General features: G+C 39.2%; 3 protein-coding genes across 3 annotated transcripts; 2 read left to right on the top strand and 1 right to left on the bottom strand.

The window, feature by feature from the left end:
- Positions 1–318: 318 nt before the first annotated feature.
- Positions 319–1,596, top strand: LOC5521957 (transmembrane protein 187). The gene has a single exon (XM_001641789.3). The coding sequence runs from the start codon at positions 405–407 to the stop codon at positions 1,215–1,217; it is 813 nt and encodes a 270-aa protein (XP_001641839.3). The 5' UTR covers positions 319–404; the 3' UTR covers positions 1,218–1,596.
- Positions 1,597–2,255: 659 nt separating this feature from the next.
- On the bottom strand, positions 2,256–15,369 carry LOC5521955 (host cell factor 2). The gene is made up of 17 exons (XM_001641670.3): positions 15,171–15,369; positions 14,899–15,032; positions 12,646–12,827; positions 11,975–12,180; positions 11,515–11,599; positions 10,860–10,966; positions 10,527–10,609; positions 9,821–9,883; positions 9,595–9,712; positions 6,751–8,915; positions 6,130–6,261; positions 5,448–5,598; positions 4,970–5,007; positions 4,512–4,801; positions 4,336–4,370; positions 3,879–3,945; positions 2,256–3,542 (listed from the first exon to the last, which is right to left on the bottom strand). The coding sequence occupies exons 1-17, from the start codon at positions 15,325–15,327 to the stop codon at positions 3,374–3,376; spliced, it is 4,182 nt and encodes a 1,393-aa protein (XP_001641720.3). The 5' UTR covers positions 15,328–15,369; the 3' UTR covers positions 2,256–3,373.
- Positions 15,370–15,665: 296 nt separating this feature from the next.
- On the top strand, positions 15,666–17,065 carry LOC5521954 (cell division cycle protein 123 homolog). Its single transcript, XM_001641788.3, has one exon. The coding sequence runs from the start codon at positions 15,870–15,872 to the stop codon at positions 16,857–16,859; it is 990 nt and encodes a 329-aa protein (XP_001641838.2). The 5' UTR covers positions 15,666–15,869; the 3' UTR covers positions 16,860–17,065.
- Positions 17,066–17,755: the final 690 nt, after the last annotated feature.

Here is a 17,755-nt window from a genome sequence, read left to right on the forward strand (position 1 = left end):
CCTAATGAATTATTAGGAAGAGAATTACACTAATGATCAATAGCAATAATATGGTTGATACTATAAGCACAATTTGATTCTGCATTTTAGAACATATTAGGAATAAAAAAGAACGTTTTTTTTTTCTATCTAACATACATTAAAATTTTGTAAAATCTCAGTCTGGACGTTCTTATAAATAAGGTTGTTATCAGAAAAGAGTATACTGAAAAAATCCTGCAAGCCACTTTCACAAGAAAAAATCAGCACACAAATGGACCGAAAAACCATTGAATCTTCTTACATGAGGTTATGGCCTTGATTATCTCCGCTGACCATTGTATTTACAGGTTTTAACATGGCCTTCGGGAACAGGTGTTTTTAGAATTTGGTATAATAGTCTTTCTTGATTATTTGAAGTTAAGATGCTTTACGGATCGTTATTTTATGTTCTAGTACCGTTATGCTTAGCAGCATCAATTACCTTGTACGGTGTCCTGGATCGTGCGAAAGTGGAGCTGGGATTCGAGCATTATACAGAAAAAGCTGACCCCAATTCGATGCTAAAAATGCCGGCGAACGCTCTTGTCAACTTTGGATACTTAATTTTGGGAATCTACTGGATTCTAGTTACGAAAAAGACTCAGCAAAAACTCAAAGAAGAAGCATTCTTTTATTATGTGTTCTCTTGGCTGGCTGTATTTTACAGTGCTGTCCAGTTTGGTAGAATCGTAACTCAAACCCGTGTTTTCGCCATTTTGGACCAGTGGTTGACTTTACCATTCTTTGCGTGGGTTGTGTGCTGGAATGAGTATGTTTACCGGGATTACCTTTGGCAGTCGAGTAGGTTCATGTTCATTATGAGGCTTTCTATACTTAGCTATGCTGCTGCTCTGTTTCACGACCAGGGATTCGAATTTTCTCTCGGGCTTCACATCCTTGCCGCTGTGGCATACTCCGTCCGGACACAAACTCGCATTGGTAACAAGACATCGCTCAAATACTTTGTATATGCCTGTGTTTCATGCTCAGGATTTGTCTTTCTTAAACTTGCAGATCACTACTTAGGACAGTTTGACATTTTCCAGAGATTTTCTGGACATTTCTGGTCCAAGATCGCTGACATTGGACAGATCTATTGTGTTCTCAAGTATTTTCAAAGTCTGCGATGTTTGGAAAAAGAGAAAAAGAAACTGAATATTGGAAATGTGAACAAGTTAGTAAAAAAGAGGAAATAATATAAAAACTGGTTTTAGTACATTGTAGAAGTAAAGTTTAGACAGTTACTATTAGGGAGGGACCATAAAAAAGAGCATTATTTAAGCAGAGTAAATTCTTGCAATAGAAAATGTATTTTCTTCCTTGTAAAAAAAAAAGTGCATGAAAGATTGCCCATTCCCTTAAATGAGGCCATAATGTTAGTAGTCTTGGTTCTCAAGAGCATACAGGTGGTTATTATCTTTAATTTATTTTTTATGCTTTTTATTCCAGAATTTAAGGCTTTAAAGCTATACTGCAGCATAAAGACGTATACTCACTAAGGAAATATGTATGCCAACAATAGAATGTGTGCAATAACATTTTTCCCACATAAAAAATAGCTCATACAATTCTATATATTGGCCTTGTGTGTATTTTTTAAGGGATGGGGAAAAATTTTCTGTCGAGGGACTAAAACCCTATCTGCGCAACAATTCCCCTTTAAAACCACACACTAGGCTAATATAGGAATGCTTTATTGAGGTAACAGTCAAGACACATATTTTATTTTCCCAAAGGATCACAAGGGGCTGATTTTTATCCTGGATCGCATGTGTTCTTACCAGAGATGGCAAAAGTTAAAGCTTCTACGATCTTTAACATTTGAACAGAGATAGACTGAAAAAGAAAATTGCATGCAGCAAAAATTCTAGAGGCAGCAGGCCTTATGAACCATTCCTTAGGAAAAGATTGCCAGAAATTTGTTTCCATGTATGTATTTTCAAAATCAGTACAATGGATAAGATTTATAACTGGATGCACATGATCAACTAATAACAGGACATCCATCGAAGTAAATTTCAGGGGACAGAGGAGGGAGGTCAAGACGATTCTATCCTTCTTTTGTAAATTTATAAAGAAATTCCCATATTAAGCTGGTGAGAATTTTATAACCTGCAGATTGTTGAAGGGCATTATGGGGATTGAATCAGACAGGCTTTTTGCAATAAAAACTTGTGTGCTGTATGAATTTGCTTACTTTTACTTAAGGTATCAGATAATTGACACAAACATAGTTCTGTAAAATGCTGTTTAATGATCAACATACTCCTCTCCTATCTACAAGGTTTTGAACCTTGTGTACAAACAAGGTCCTGTCATTTTCAGACTAAAATTATACTTAAACTTCAAAATATGCTATAAACCACGAGAGAACAAGCCATTTATTGGTGAAAATGTTTGAAACTTGGTGGAAGTGTATTGCGACTGCTCATGGAAGGATAGGACAAGGGAGAATTTTGTAATGCCACAGTATTCTACAGTTATTTGTATAGTATATCAGGTTGGGAATATGGAAATATGACCTTCACACTTAACAGATATTCATGACTTTCTACATCTAAAAAAAGACATACTTACAGGGTATAAAAAGTCAGATGAGAGTTTAGATTGGAATGCTTGCTTTTATCACTGCACAGTGTGGCTCAAGGGGAACAGCACTTTCTTTTCACTTAAAAAAGTGCACAAGAAAAATCAAGAAAACACACTGTTTCTATACATAGGAAAACAAAAGCTATACTCATGCAGCCACAGATTGAGGCTTGGCTCTTGCATTAGTAATATATTAGGTTACTATTCTTGCTCTAAAAGGGTTTCCGATCAACCAAAACTTGTTCCCACAAAATAATAGATAAAATAGGTTGCTTATATAGCTATCTCACAACTGTACATTCAACCACAAGGTCACTTTAAGCTCTCAATATAACCTGTCAAAGCTAGCATTTCGTATTTTTTTACAAGGAAAATATATCATACCTGCCAACTCTCCCAGTTTAGCTTGAAGTCTGAAAACCAGGAGTTTTCAGCATTTATCTCGCCCAAAAAGTGGAACTTTTCCATATATTTAATGCATACCTCCGAGGTAAACTTCTCACAACTTACCAATACAATTGATGTATATTGATGAGATGTCAATCTCATTTTTGGAGTTTTTGGGAATGGCAGATATGTGTGTTAGCAGCGAAATGGGGAAGTGGCTATAAAATCTTATTTATTTTCAAGCAAAACAAAATTGTAAGTATATTTGTTTGTTTACTGTTAGATCATACTTTGCAATCTAAGCTATAAAATATCTCCGAATTGCCAGCTGCCCAGGTTATTTTAAAATCTTTACTGCATGGCTAAGCCACAATTACTAGCTATTGGATGGGGGAGGAGGAAGTGTCTCAACTGGGGTCGAGTCTGTCTTTTCTGTGTTTAGTGTTGCTTTTTCTTTTGGTGGAACTTCCATGTTTGTTTTATCTTTTTCAGGCTCTTTCTCTTTTTTTGCTTTCTCTTTCTTCGGCTTCTTGGCATCAGCAGACCTAATTCAAGAAAGTAAAATAATATATATCATATATTTATTACAGATAATACATTGATTGAAAACAATAAAGTTGTTTAATGTACCAAAGATCACTATGTATTGTGCTAGAGTTGAAATTAGACTTCAAAACTGTGTTGTAAAGAAAAGCAAGGGTGGGTATAGACATTTTCAGGGGAGAAGTGGCACACCTTGACAGCGGGACACAAAGGTTAACAACATATAGTGAGAAAAGTAAATCATTATTTCTTATAGATTTCTTACATAACCCTTCTAGAGGAGGCGCATTATTTCAGTAAATCCACCAGTCTACATATTGTGGTAAGCCTTAACTCACTTATCAGTTGCAGCACGCTTTGCTGCTTGTTTAACAACAAGCTGTCCATCCTTCAGGTCCCGAGGGTCTGATTGGAAATAGTGATGTTAGAACTTTACAAGGTTGTTTCAGGGGTGCAGAGCAACATTCAATGAGAAATAGTACCTTTTGTTAGCAATTACAAAAGCAGAATATCTTCATCTTGTATTTATTTTCATTCAATTCATTTCATTCAATTCATTAATTGATGAATTGTTTTGGTTGTGGTTACTTCTCAAGGCTGGTACAAGCCAGTTGAGGCGTCAATGGGTTAAGAAGGAATGATTTTAAACAGAAGTACTGTATAAAGTACCCTCCTGCTCTGGCAAAATCCTGGCTAGGTGCCTGGGGTCCAGTATGCCATCTACAGTATACTCTTGCATTTAAATGTGGCAGTGGAATAAACCAAAAGTATACCAAAGGTGTAGACATATCTCACCTTGAAGCCATCTCACTTGTGTAGCAGGACCGTATCTAGGAAAGAAGATACATAGATGATAAGCTAAATTATACCTTATTATCCAGAAACACCAGTTCTCCAGGTATGGTGGGGCACCTGCCCCTTTATGAGTGATGCTAAACATTGCATGACTCACTCTATTTCATTTCACATACCCTTTGTCATTCTTAGCAGCAATTCTGAAAATGATAGCTGCTTTAGTCGAGTAGTCAATGTGGGCGCTTTGTAGAGTAGCCAGAGACACAGTGCACGTGGGCTGTGCTCCGCAGTAGACACGCACAAATGCTAGTTGCACAGGCGCATTGGGTGGGTTGCTCAAGGCAGCTACGTCCTTGATATCATGGCCTGCTGCCTGGCTGCGAATGGCGAGGTAGACAGAGTACTCGGTGACATTCCCTGATGCATTGGACGGTGCTTCCCATGACAGGTGCGCTCCCTCTGTATTCTGTAATGATTATTTATGAACAATTAGAAACAGTATACTGCAAGGTCATTTTGAGCTCTCAATAAAACCTGTCACAGCTAGCATTTCGTATTTTTTTTACAAGGAAAATATATTCTACCTGTAAAAAAATGTGCAATCAAATAAAATATGAGTTCTCCTATAACATACCTTGCTGATCTTTATAGCTGATGGTGCTCCAGGAAAGCCTAAGGGACAGTTTGTTTAGTTAATATAAGACAATATTTGGAACATTAAATGCGGGAACTTAAACCCATATTGTCACCAGTTTCTCCCAGAGGTCTAACGGAAACCTCAACCGTTAAAAGACAATAGACTCTATTTAAATCCATGCTATCTAACAGATCATCCGCTCTAAGTTGTCAATCACAATATCCTCAAAGAAACTTCCACTAGACACTATGATTTCAAAATTTTGAAATAATTTTCGTGTTTACTGTTGAAAAACATCAGAGATTATGTGGCTTTACTTACATAGACTGTCGTACTGAATTAACTGTCGTGACTATAAACCTAAGGCTTTTACAAAATTTAACCTATGAAACCTAAACATCTTCTTCTTCTCAGAATGGTCTGGATTAAGAGAATACAATATGGACTATCACTATCAGGCTACCACTTGACAAACCTGGTAGACATGTCTTGAAAGCAGACACATCACTGAAGGGTCCTCTCCCACACACATTAATGGCTGCCACACGGAACTTGTAGGCTGTGCCAGGTTGAAGCTCCAGGCGTTTTGTCGAGGTCTGTTCTGTACTGACGACATCAATCTCCGGCTGGCAAGTGGCACAAAGAACATAAGAGCATTATTTCATTGTTTTCTTAAAGAAGGCTAATCAGGCTGTTGTTTTATGGCGAGTATAATACCAAATGGGGTGGGTTGGTATACAGTAATCCGTCTTAAAAAAGGGAGAGGGGGTTGAATAACAGACAATGTACCTGAAAACTAGGCAAATAAGTGTGGCTTCCAAATATGTGTTAGTGGTTTCTGATAAAATCCATGTGTATTGTGATACAGAAAAGTGAACTAATAGAACTCTGATATGTTATCTTTTTGTACAATTGATTAAAATTTTTAAAAATCTGAGAACTGATTTAAACTAAAAGAATGAAATTTTATCTTTGAATAATTTTGTTTAGAATAGCTTTTATTTTGTCTCTAGATAATCCTTGGCCTAACTTAAACTTTGTTACTAATATCTGAAAGTCCTATTCAACTAAGCTTCCCAAAAAAATATAAATGCAATGAGCTGTCCTCCAGGCTCTTTCTGTATGACACAGCCAAATCATTGATTCTCTCCTTTTACCTCTTTGTTAGTATTCTCTGATGCAAGGTGGTAGTGCGTGACCAGCATGGAGGTGGTCTTGACAATGCCAACATCATACCAGATGCTTGGTTGCTGTGGCTTTCTACCTGGTGCTGGCCTCTGACGCCCTCCCTAGATTACAAAAACAAATTGTCATGCAATGAATCTATACAGCATACAGTAGAGCACAAATTAATTTTATTTTCAAACTAATAGACACTTTTGGGGATAAATAGGATGAATAGCATTTTTATGAGTCCATAACTGAAAAATTAATGAGTTTTCCTGTTTAAAAAAAATCTAAAAAACCCTTATCGCAAACAAGTTCAGTTTTTATCAGTAAACAGTGTCTCATGCACTGTTTGCTTAGTTTGTTTCTGATAAATTTTATGTGTAAACAAAACAGAGATACTGTACAGTAGTAACAATCAAACTATTTTCTGACATTGGCTTTGAGAACTGTATTAGACTACTAGAACTTATTATCTGATTAGAACTAGTCTTGTAAGCAGACAGTTACACTAACAGAAACTCTATTCCTTCCCGGGTGGTCTGATAACATGGGAGTTGACATTGCATGCCAATAATGCAATACTAAAAACCTGTATGAAACACACTTGCCTTCTGTGATGTTACAACTGTGGGCTTTGAGGTCTTTAGCAAAGGACTGCCACCATTATAGGAGACTGTTGCCTGTCCGGTGACTGATGTTGCAACATTTGACAGGGTACTAAGGGGGGTACTAGTCTGAATGGCTCCAGCCACACCCTGTCCTCTGGGACTACTGCTTGTAACTGCTGAATATTGTGCCGAGGTTGGTGCTGCAACACTTGTGGCCACCCTGGTCTGCGCCTGACTGGCATTAAGCACTGTAGCCGACACAAGAGGGGTTGTGAGGGATGAGACCACAGGTGTAGGTACAGGCTTGGCTGGTGGGACCGTTGGTACAACAGTGGGAGAAGGCAGTGCCGAGATAACAGTTCTTGGGGTTGCCACTGTGGTAGTCTGAGGAGTTGGACTTTGTAACGTTGCAATAAGGGTGGACGTGACGGCAGTGGTGGGAACTGGAGTGGAGCTCAAAGACAGCTGCGTGGTGCTGGCACCTGAGATAGGACTGCTACCAGCAATGGTAACTGTCGCTGGGATCGCCCTTACCGTTGCCCCTGCCTGTGTGTTCACTGTGGCTATGAGTTGTTTGACCAGACTTGCAGCACTGCTAATACCAGCGACAGGGGTTGGTGAGACTACTGCACTGCTTGCTGTGGCTGGTTTTGCACTGGGAACTACAGAGCTTACAACAGATGCTACAACACCCTGTGGGTTAGGCCCTGTGACTGTTGTTTGAACTTGAAGAGCTGGCTTCTGACTTGTGGTCACAGCTTTAGGTTTGGTCTCAAGCTGGGTCACAACAGTCAAACCAAACTGCTTGCCAGCAGAGGCAGGCTGAGGGCCGCCAGCCCCTGCCTTAGTGACAAACACAACCTTAGTGGGAGTGGAGGCTGACGTAGCTTGGGCAAGAGTTGGGGTTAGTGACTGCGTGGTTGGGGCTTTTGTTCCCGCCACTGCAGCCTTTAGAGAAGCCGCAGACAGAGGGAGTTGAAGGACTGTAGGGGAGCCAGATTTTCCTTGCTGCACTTGGACACCAGGGGGGAGCTGGGATCTCATATTCTGCAGGGCAATCTGGACAGGAATGCCACCCTGTCCGACTGCTGTTATCTGGCCTTGCGGTCCCAGTACCTTGATTTGAGTGCCTGGAGGGAGGTTTGCTGGTAAAGAAACAGGTATTGGTTGTCTGACAAGGGTTGGTTCACTGGAAGCAGCTGATGTCTGCACAACACCAGGTGCCTTTGTCATGGAGATGGTAACTGGTACTTGGGCAAGCATTGATGCTGCAGATGTCACACCCTGGGTTACAACAATTCCTTTCTGGGTGCCAGCTTGAGCTGTGGCTGCTGTTGCACTGGGGAGAACCTTGACCAACGTGGATGGCAGAGAGGAGGCAATAGTCTGTGCTGGGAGCTTAACCACAGTGGGCCCACTACTGGAGGTCGCCCCGCTAGTTGGGGTGGCAAACCGCAATATAGTGGTACCAGCTGTTCCACCAATTTGAGACGTGACAATGGTGAGAGGGCTGTTAGCGCCAAGACCAGGACCTTGCAGTCTCATCACCGGTACACCTTGTGCATTGGTAATCATGGTTGCCTGCACACCTGGTGGTAGCTGCATGGGGGTACGTATTAGGGTAAGGCCCTGAGGCATGCCAGTTTGCTGTCCTTGGATAAGAGCATGTGCTTGTACCATCTGTTTAACAGGAGAGGTCCCTGTCCCACTAGCAATCACCAGTTTGGTTTGATGTAGTGATGCTGCTGCTGTCGTTATCACCAAGGGTTTTGATTGATTAGCTAATGTTGTTGTTACTGATGGTGTAGGTTTTCCTGGGACCTGAACAGTCCTTACAGGACTTTGTGCCACTTTGGGTGAAGCCACAGGGTGTGAAACAGGAGCAGGCATGATAGTTCCTGGTGCAGGGACATTAGGTTTTGCTGGGAACTTGATGGCACTTGGCGCAGAAGACACAGGATGGAATGGTTTAACTGCAGAGGGACTCGGCGCAGGGCTGGCTGCTGGGCTTCTGTTTGGGCTCGGGGGTATGGAGCTACCCTTTAAGGGTGTGGGGCTGCCAGCAGCAATTGGCTGCTTCATAGACGCTTGGGGTGTTAGGGGCTGTGTAGGAGATGGAGCAGGCGGGAGCTCATACTTCTGAAGCTGTAGTATGTAAGCATCAGCTGTAAAACAATGCACCAAACATTAGATTCAAATGCACCACATAACAGGCCAAACTATTCTTTTAAGTGTTAAAATAAACTTTTCTTTGGCTTAAGATTAAGCTCTTAATAAAAAAGCTCTTAATAGCTTTTTTCTTTACTGTTAGGTAATAGGTATGTAACTAGAAATGCAGTAGTAGCCTAATTTTTTCTCAGCACTGCAGAACATCACTTTTTCAAGATTTGTATCACAAAAGCATTGTTGTACTATGAAATAATTTCTCTGCTAACAGTAAAGCCACATCTCTAATTTTAAATTTAAGCTTAACAATTTAAGTATACTTTAGATCTTAGAAATCACCTTTAACTCTGTACGGGTGTTGTCATAGAAAAAACAATGTGTTTACAGTGCTGATCACTGTGGATAAAAAGTTGTACGACATTTTGATGAATTTAGTGATTGTATTGTTTGTGCTTGTAGTTTTATTTAAGTGTATTATTTTTTATATCAGACGTCCATAAGCAGTCCTTCATCATGCAAAAGTCATCTTTATTTGCTTTTAAGAGTAATGCACTGAAAGTCTAAATAAATAAATAAATATGAGAAATTCTATTAATATCAGGCCTGCTCTTTAGCAGGTTAACAGTCCTACCTTGAGCTTAAAAGGCATCTACCTCTGAAAAAAAAAAACCAGCTTACCTGTGCTAACAGATCCCCAGCACACCTCCAACGTAGTAGTACTAGCCCTCACTAACTGCACACGGCTAGGGGCTGGTGGTTTCTCTGTCTCAAGGAACCACAAATCCTTGCAGCAAACCTGAATCAGATAAAATGCCAGCTCAACATAAATGTACTTAGAGCTACACAACTACATACAATTCTCGGACATAAAAAAACAAAATTGTCCCTAAAAAGTGTTCCATACCTGATTATTCCAAGCTTTTCTATAACCGTCGCGACCACTCCAGATGTACAATCTTGTGCTCATCTAGAAATCGATAATAGAAAAACTCAATCTTAAGGCTAAGAAGACCTTTGAAAATTAGTTAAATATTTTTTCCCTCTGGAGAGCCTGTTTAAAATAATTCCATTTTAAACAGATTGGATTGCATGATTCAATTAAATTTAATTAAATGCATTTGCATAATGTGAACATTACCAAATTTCAACATTCCAAAGCTAACTTTGTTTTGATGTGGTTGATTGTAATTGAATTTGATAGTGTTGATTTTCATATTTTGACTATGTTCAGGCCGATAAATTCACAACTTTTTTAGCATTCAATTTTGTTTTACCAATGCTTTAGAAGTAAATACCCTGTACACTAAAATCCTGGATGAAGGAGCAAGCCATGATAGATTTCTTGTTTCATCTAGGTTTGATGTTAATATAAAATGGTCCATTCTTAGCATTCTGTTTTTTTTTGTTCAACACTATAGAAAATCTGTGCACAGAGGCTGATCTAGCTTTTCGCTGCAGCTAAGTGACAAAGAGGGAACGGTGTTATTTATTTTTTTGTGACATATGGCTTTCCAGCAGCCCAAACCCCCTAAACCCCCCCCCCCCCCCCTCTAGATCTGATACTGTATCAGTGATGCAAGATCTTCTGGAGGCTAAGCTGAATTACTCACAGAAACAGAACAATGTCCAGCTCTTGCTCTAGGAATGGACTCATCATACTGATCCACTGTGATATTCTCCCATGTCATGGTATCTAAAAAAATAATATGGACGGTAAGACTATGAATCGATTAATGTATTAACTAGGAAAACTAGGTAAGCTGCTGACAAGTTTGTGGTCAACCTAAGTGAGTCAATACAGGTTTGAAGTTTATTGTAGATTCCTTTTTGAAAACCAAAACATTTTGCTGGTGTTTTCTCCTTTATTGGAGCCCCAAGCTTAAGTTAATGTCAATGCATGTGTTACACACTGATTTTATATGTAGCTGGGTTTATAAGCCTACCCATGTTTAGACATGCCAAAGAGTTTGTACACTTCCATTCTTTCTCATGCTGTGTCCCCTTTACGTCATCAATGACCAAAGGCACCCAGCCGCCAAACACATACATCCTAGAACAAATGGCAAATTTGTTACATCATGTCATATCATTGGTATGTACCGGTAGGTACTGTGGAGAGAGGCATTTATTAACACTGATTTACAATGTGTTGGGCTGATTGTTTCTGGGACCCATTTGCTCAAAATCTGATCTTAGGCAACAGATGTTTGGCATTTGGCCCAATTCCTCTTTCTATAAACCAAAGCAGGGACCCCAAAAATACTGGCTATTTAGAAATGGTGCCTGCATTAGTGTGGATAAGGCTAGAAGACTTGGTGTGGACGAGGCTAGAAGACTTAAATGTGCACCATTTCTTGACATATTTGCAATAAAATTTTCTGATTTCATGGAGGCAGGTATATCTATTTATGGTCTATCATCAGTTTGCAGATTCTTTGGCCATCAAGAAATACAACCAATTAGTGCATGTGAACCTGCTTTTATTTTCTGAAGCTGTGTGGGTGGCATAGTCTTAGATCTTGAGCTCTCTTGCTCAATCAAAGCTGGCTGGATCCTGAGCTTTTATGTTGTATTGAAAAGAGCAGGTACATCACTTACTTTGAGCCACATGTGGTGGCAGAGTGGAGGCTTCTGGGAAGAGGAACTGCTCCTTTAACTGTAGGCTTGGACCAGACCATAGAGTCTATAAGATGAAAACAAAATAGATCATTAGCAAAAAATAAAAAAAAGGCTGCCAATTTCTGAGAACATTTCTTATAGTGAACATGAAATATTTTTTACACCGAAAGTGAATCTGGTTGCAGCAAGTTTGCACAAAATTTGAGGGACCCAGTATACTAGGAGAATCCACGTGTAGAGCTTATTGGGTATCAAATAAATAAGCAAATAAGCATAATACAAATCCAGTTTGGAAAAGCTGTGAAGAAGTCTTGTTTATGTTCCTATAAACATCCACATGGCTTCCAGAGATCAGCATTCATTAATTAATATGTTACCTTTGAACCACTGTTGGTAAGGACATATGGATTCTCATGTGCAAATATGTGTATTCTCTTACCTATATCGAGTTGATAAAGATCCCCCAGGCGACATCCGCTCATCCCACCATATACAATCAGTCTGGCCTTTTTGCCGTCACTATGAGTGTGCGCAACACAAGTGTGGGACTCCCTGGGAGAGGGGATAGTGCCAAATGTCTGAGGACATTCCCAGTGCAAGGAACTGTTTGGTCTCACATCAATAATGTACAAGTCATTCAGGTATCTGTAAGATAGAAGCAAAATGATTATCATGGGTAGACAAGAGTACAATATGTGTAAAGGACTCAGTGCTTATCAATATCTTATAAAATAAACAATAAACAAATAAGAGAATTATGTGATAGCATCCTCAGGCAAATCGCTAGGGGTAAAGGGATATATGAGAAATCCTTTTCATACTAACCAAAATCAAGTCAAATTTATTATATTTCCTTTTAAAACTTTAAATACATCTATATAGGTGGAGCATTAATTTTGTGAAAATGTTGTGTTAAATATGGTAATAAGACTGATAAAACGTCCATCATCTAATCTCATAAAACATCTTTCAACATCGTCTATGAACAACCAAACAAGTGGAAAGCCAGTTTTTTACACTTCTGGAAAAAACCCTAGTTGACCTGACTCTGGATTGAACCTGGGTTCTCCAGCTTGTAAAGCTAAACTTGTATCACATTCTCTACCGTACCTTGGAATGTTGTTCTTGGGGTCATCACTGTCATTTGCCAAGCCAGCAAAAAGATAAGCTTTATGGCCTATCAGTGTAAAACTGTGTCCAAGCCGTGGACAAGGTGGCGGAACCCCAGCAGTCTTGGGCGGCTTGGGCTTGAGTTTCTTCCATTCCCACCTACTTGCTTGTAGTTCATACATCTGTATATTTAAAATAAGCCCACTCAGCCATTCCTGGGTGATATTGTTTTGACTTGTAAATACAATGAATCCAGTATTATTCTAGAGCAACAAATGGTGTCCTGATTCGTATTATTTAAAAGATTTTTATCACTTAAAAAGTCTTTTTAAAAATTGTTTGTTAGAAAACACGCACAAAAAGAGCTACAGACCACTAACACTGATCAAATTTGTTTTTCTCATGGTTTGTTGAATATAAAGTAAACCTAAAATTTAATCCCAGGAATTCTGATTGGGGTAATAGTCAGCGAATGAACAATTTTTATAACCAAGAATCTCTTCTGCTTTTGGATATACCTTATCCTTTGAAGTAGAATAGGAAAGCACAACTTTTTGACAATTTTTAGGATTTGCAATCGAATACAGAGACAAACACCTATTTTAAAAAAGGTTGACTTTCGTTATCACGGATGTGTCGTAACCCACGGTGTATCATGGGATCTAATTTTAGACAGGTGGGAGATTTAAAATATGACAGCCCTCAACTTATGCCTTAAAGTTCTTTCAACTTTCACAACACAATGGAAATTGACAAAAGAAAACTTGGAGATTGTTTTTTACTGGGATCCCGAAAGACTAGGGAGACCAGTGAAACTGTGGCCATAATTTCTGGTGATTCGTTTTGTCCTAGAAGAACAGATCAGAAATCGTGTTTTAGACTAAAGAACGACTGACTGTACAATAGCCTTTTTGAGTGTTAACAAAAAAACAATACAAAAATTGATTATTTAAGTGTTGATGAGAGAAGCCATTTAAGTGTATACAAATGCCCAAGGCTCGAAGTGCATGTTTGTTATAAGAAAAAAACAGACTCGAAGGCTCGAAATGCATGTTTGTTAAAAGAAAAAACCAGACTCGTCCAAAAACACCAGCATATCTGGGTCAAACATAAGGATGTTTGCCCAGTAATCAGCCCTCAATTGTTCTCATCTTTGTAGAGCTATCTGTCTAATCTAAAATTTGATAGAATTAAAATATTTTGTAAGTAGACTCCAAATGACTAAAATTACAGATACCACATAAACTTTAAGTAGTAATGAATTGAGGATAGAGCAAATTCAGAGCCTGTGTTTCTTTAGAGGATGTCAGCTATCTTACCTAAAGTCGAAGTAGAGTTTTCTAAGATCGACCCCAGCGCAATAGCTCTTTATGTCCCTGAAACTTCAAGTTCCCGACTTGTCTGTATGAATTGTGAATCTTTGCTACCAAATTTTGTGAATATCGCCACAGTGTCCACTTTGACCTCCCCAAATAAAACCACACTTCATCAATCGAAACGTCTAGAAAAAATGTCATCCAAATAACCCGCTACCTAAGATCTTGGGACTACGAAGAGGGCATTTTTAGCGCTGTGTGGAACAAAGTTAATTTCTCCCATGATGCCCCTCAGGCTACGACACACACATCCACGATAACCAAAGTGCAACCTTTTTTGAAATAAGTGTATACCCTAAAAAACTATGATCAATACACATGACCCTGAATTTCAAGCATTCGATTCAGATGGCGTTCCTTTTTACTTTTGTCTAGCAGACATCACCTTGACATACTTAAAATAAAATCAGATAATAGGGAAGATCGTATAAATGAAAATAATAATAATAATTCCCTTGATGTATTTATTAAATTCAAAAAATGCGTAACAAAGTCCTTTCAAATTTTGACGAGTTGCCTGAAAAATATCGAATTTCAAAATCTTTAAATTATAAAAAATTGACGGTTCGTGAACTTCATTAAGACGTCAAACTGAAAATACAAAAATTCACGACGAAGTAACTATTTTACCGGGAAATCATTAAATATTAACGACAAAATGTACGACTTCATTTACAATTACTGCTGCTAGGGGCAGTCAATCGAGACAACGAAAGGTTTGAATGTGTAAAGGCGCGAAGGATTTACAAATCGAAAGACACTCGAGAACAAGACCGAAAGCTCGCTGAAAAGCCAGCAAAAATCACGAAATGAAGTGATCAAAACTTTTAGTTTGGCGACATTGGGAATAGCGTAATGATTTATAGATCTGACGTACCTCATTTGAATACCTCCCGTATTCAACCATCCCTCCAAAAAGAATCAGCCGCGTTCCGTCGCAAATAAATCCATACGCAGCGCAGCCTGGCGGAATATCGCCTCTCACGGCCGGCACAAACCACTGATTAGTAGCTACAAATAGTAAATACACGCATAATTAATACGCAGTTCGTGGAAATCCAGACAGATCGCTTGCACACGCTCGTAGTAGAACTAGGCGCCAAACGACAGAGGCCGCCATCTTGATCGCCGCCCGACGCCAGTGTTTACCTGTATTATACACGTGAAGTTCGTCCACAATCCCCTCATTTCCACCACCAAATACAACCATGAGTTCCCTGATAGCCACCGCACGATGCCCATGCCGTGGCCGGGGCACTGGGCCCGTAGAATTCGTGATTTTCTTCCACTTCATGGCCGCCGCCATCTTGTTGTTATCCGGGCCATAGCAGGAAACAATACCTACCCGGCATGCACTTTGCCTTGTTTGCTCCGTGTACGTTGGAGACTGGGGCCTGTTACATAGTATTTATCAAGGGGAGGGTGAAATGCCAATATGACAACAAAAGTCTGCTCCATAAACCTCATAACAGAACCCTTAACTGAATCTTTTTCTACCTGTGATCGTTTCTACCCCGAAATATAAATGTTTTAAGCTTCATCTTTTGACGTGTAGTCAAGAACTAAGGAAAATAAAATGTGCTCGTGCGATTTACATTTTTTGTGTGGGAACCCTCCCCTCCCTAATAAAAAACTCATTTGCGTTATAGACAGTGTGATTATTCATTAAATGGCGGCCCGTACTATTGCAGGGGATCGTTTATTTAGCCATTTTCTCCACGCCTCGTCTAGTAGCTCTCTTGATCAAACCGCATAACTTTTGCTGACGTAAAGTTTCAAACTAGGCGCTGGCCCCGTTTGAGTGAAATATTGACATCGAAGTTAATTCTAAAAACTTGCGTCTTCAAAATGAAACAGCAACACGTGGAAAACTGCAATTTCTCCTCATGGTACCCACGTTTCAAGAACGTCACCATTCGAAGTAAAATCATCCCGCTTTCAAAAGAGTTCGTGGATTATCTCAAAACGGACGGCGTTGTTTTACCTGGAAAACCAAGTAGTCTTCCCCGACACGAAGACGATGAAAGTGATAGCGAGGAATGGCAAAATCTCGAAGAAGATCCAGAACAAGCTACCATAGAGGCGCCTGAATTTAACGACATAGACACCAAAATAAAGGAAGCAATACAAGAACTAGGAGGCGAAGTCTTCCCTAAACTAAATTGGAGTGCGCCTAAAGATGCTTCGTGGATATCGCACGATAACACGCTCAGATGTAAAAGCCCTGGTGACATTTATTTACTGTTGAAAAGCTCAGATACAATTGATAGGGTTTTATGTGATGCGTTTATACACTGTGAGGACAACAGTACTCAAACGCATGATTCATTTGAACTGATTTTGCGCAAATGGCAGAATATTTACCCAGCAATGGAATTCCGCTGCTTTGTACGTAACAACGAGCTTGTTGCAATTTCACAACGTGACATCTCCAACTATTATCATTTCCTTGCTGAGAATGAAGATGAAATATGTGCAGATATTTTAAACTTTTATGAAAGTAAAATTGAAGAGAAGTTTCCAGATACCTCTTATGTATTTGACGTATATAAGTATGCAGATCAGAAATGTACTCTGATAGACTTCAGTCCTTATGGAGTGCCGACAAACCCTCTACTGTTCACATGGAGCGAGCTGGATACAGAGGTTGTCCCTGATTTGTTGTTTAAGGTGGTTCCTAGTGCGATAGGTGTTCAGCCAGGTCCATTTGCATGCAGTCGTTTGCCGCAAGACATGGTAGACCTGACAAGTGGGGCCGACGTCAATAAGCTTGTGGATTTTCTAAATGTTGGCAATCTTATTAGACGACCTGGGGAAGCATCTGATGATGATAGCTGACACTTATAAATCCATTAAGTAAAGTTCTTAAAGAAACAATAATGAACACTAAAAAGTAAATAAATTAATGACAAATGCTGTTAATATTGTCAATCATGTCATCAATGCTGTTAATATTGTCAATCATCTTTCTGTAAGTGATGCAAAATAATGGCATACTTATGTGTATTGAAAGCTAAGGAATAAATATGAAAAGCAAGTCCAAAGCTAGAAGATTTTAAGATATTAACCTTGATTTTACGATGGTGTTCCTATCTCCCTGCAGAAATAGAGTGAAATGTACATAAAATCACCTTGATCTAACGATATTGGATACAATAATATTCTTGATTTTACAATACAAATCTGTTCTCAAAATGGTAATTTCGACCTCGATACAATAATATTACTGATTCTGACTATCAACAAAGACAAAAAAACAAAAGACACCACACACGTACAGTACAGTTTTTGACTTAAAATTATTATTTATATTATTATTTTTGACAATATTATTTTGTAAAAGTTGATTATTAACCTGACCTCCCTAGAATGATATTTACAATGGATTTTACTTTATATCACGAAATCCTCCTTGCAACCTCGATTTTACGATACATTTTCTTTCTCCTGAGGCATATCTTAAAATCCAGGTTTCACTGTAATTTTGTTATTAGCTGTATCAATTTTTCCTGGAATGACTTGACTACTGAGACATTTAACTTAGCGCTCAGAGCCATAGCCGGGGGTGGGGCACTGGGTTCATGTGCCCCCCCAATATTTTCAAAAACTATACGGAAATGACCAGAAGGGGCGTGGCTGTGCCACCCAATTTAATGTTTCTCTATTGTGCCCCCCCCCCTATCTTACATGGCCTGCCATTGCTCTTCTGTTAATGGTATTAACAAACCACCACC

This window comes from Nematostella vectensis, chromosome 10 (assembly GCF_932526225.1).
Source record: "Nematostella vectensis chromosome 10, jaNemVect1.1, whole genome shotgun sequence".
Lineage (NCBI taxonomy): Eukaryota > Metazoa > Cnidaria > Anthozoa > Actiniaria > Edwardsiidae > Nematostella > Nematostella vectensis.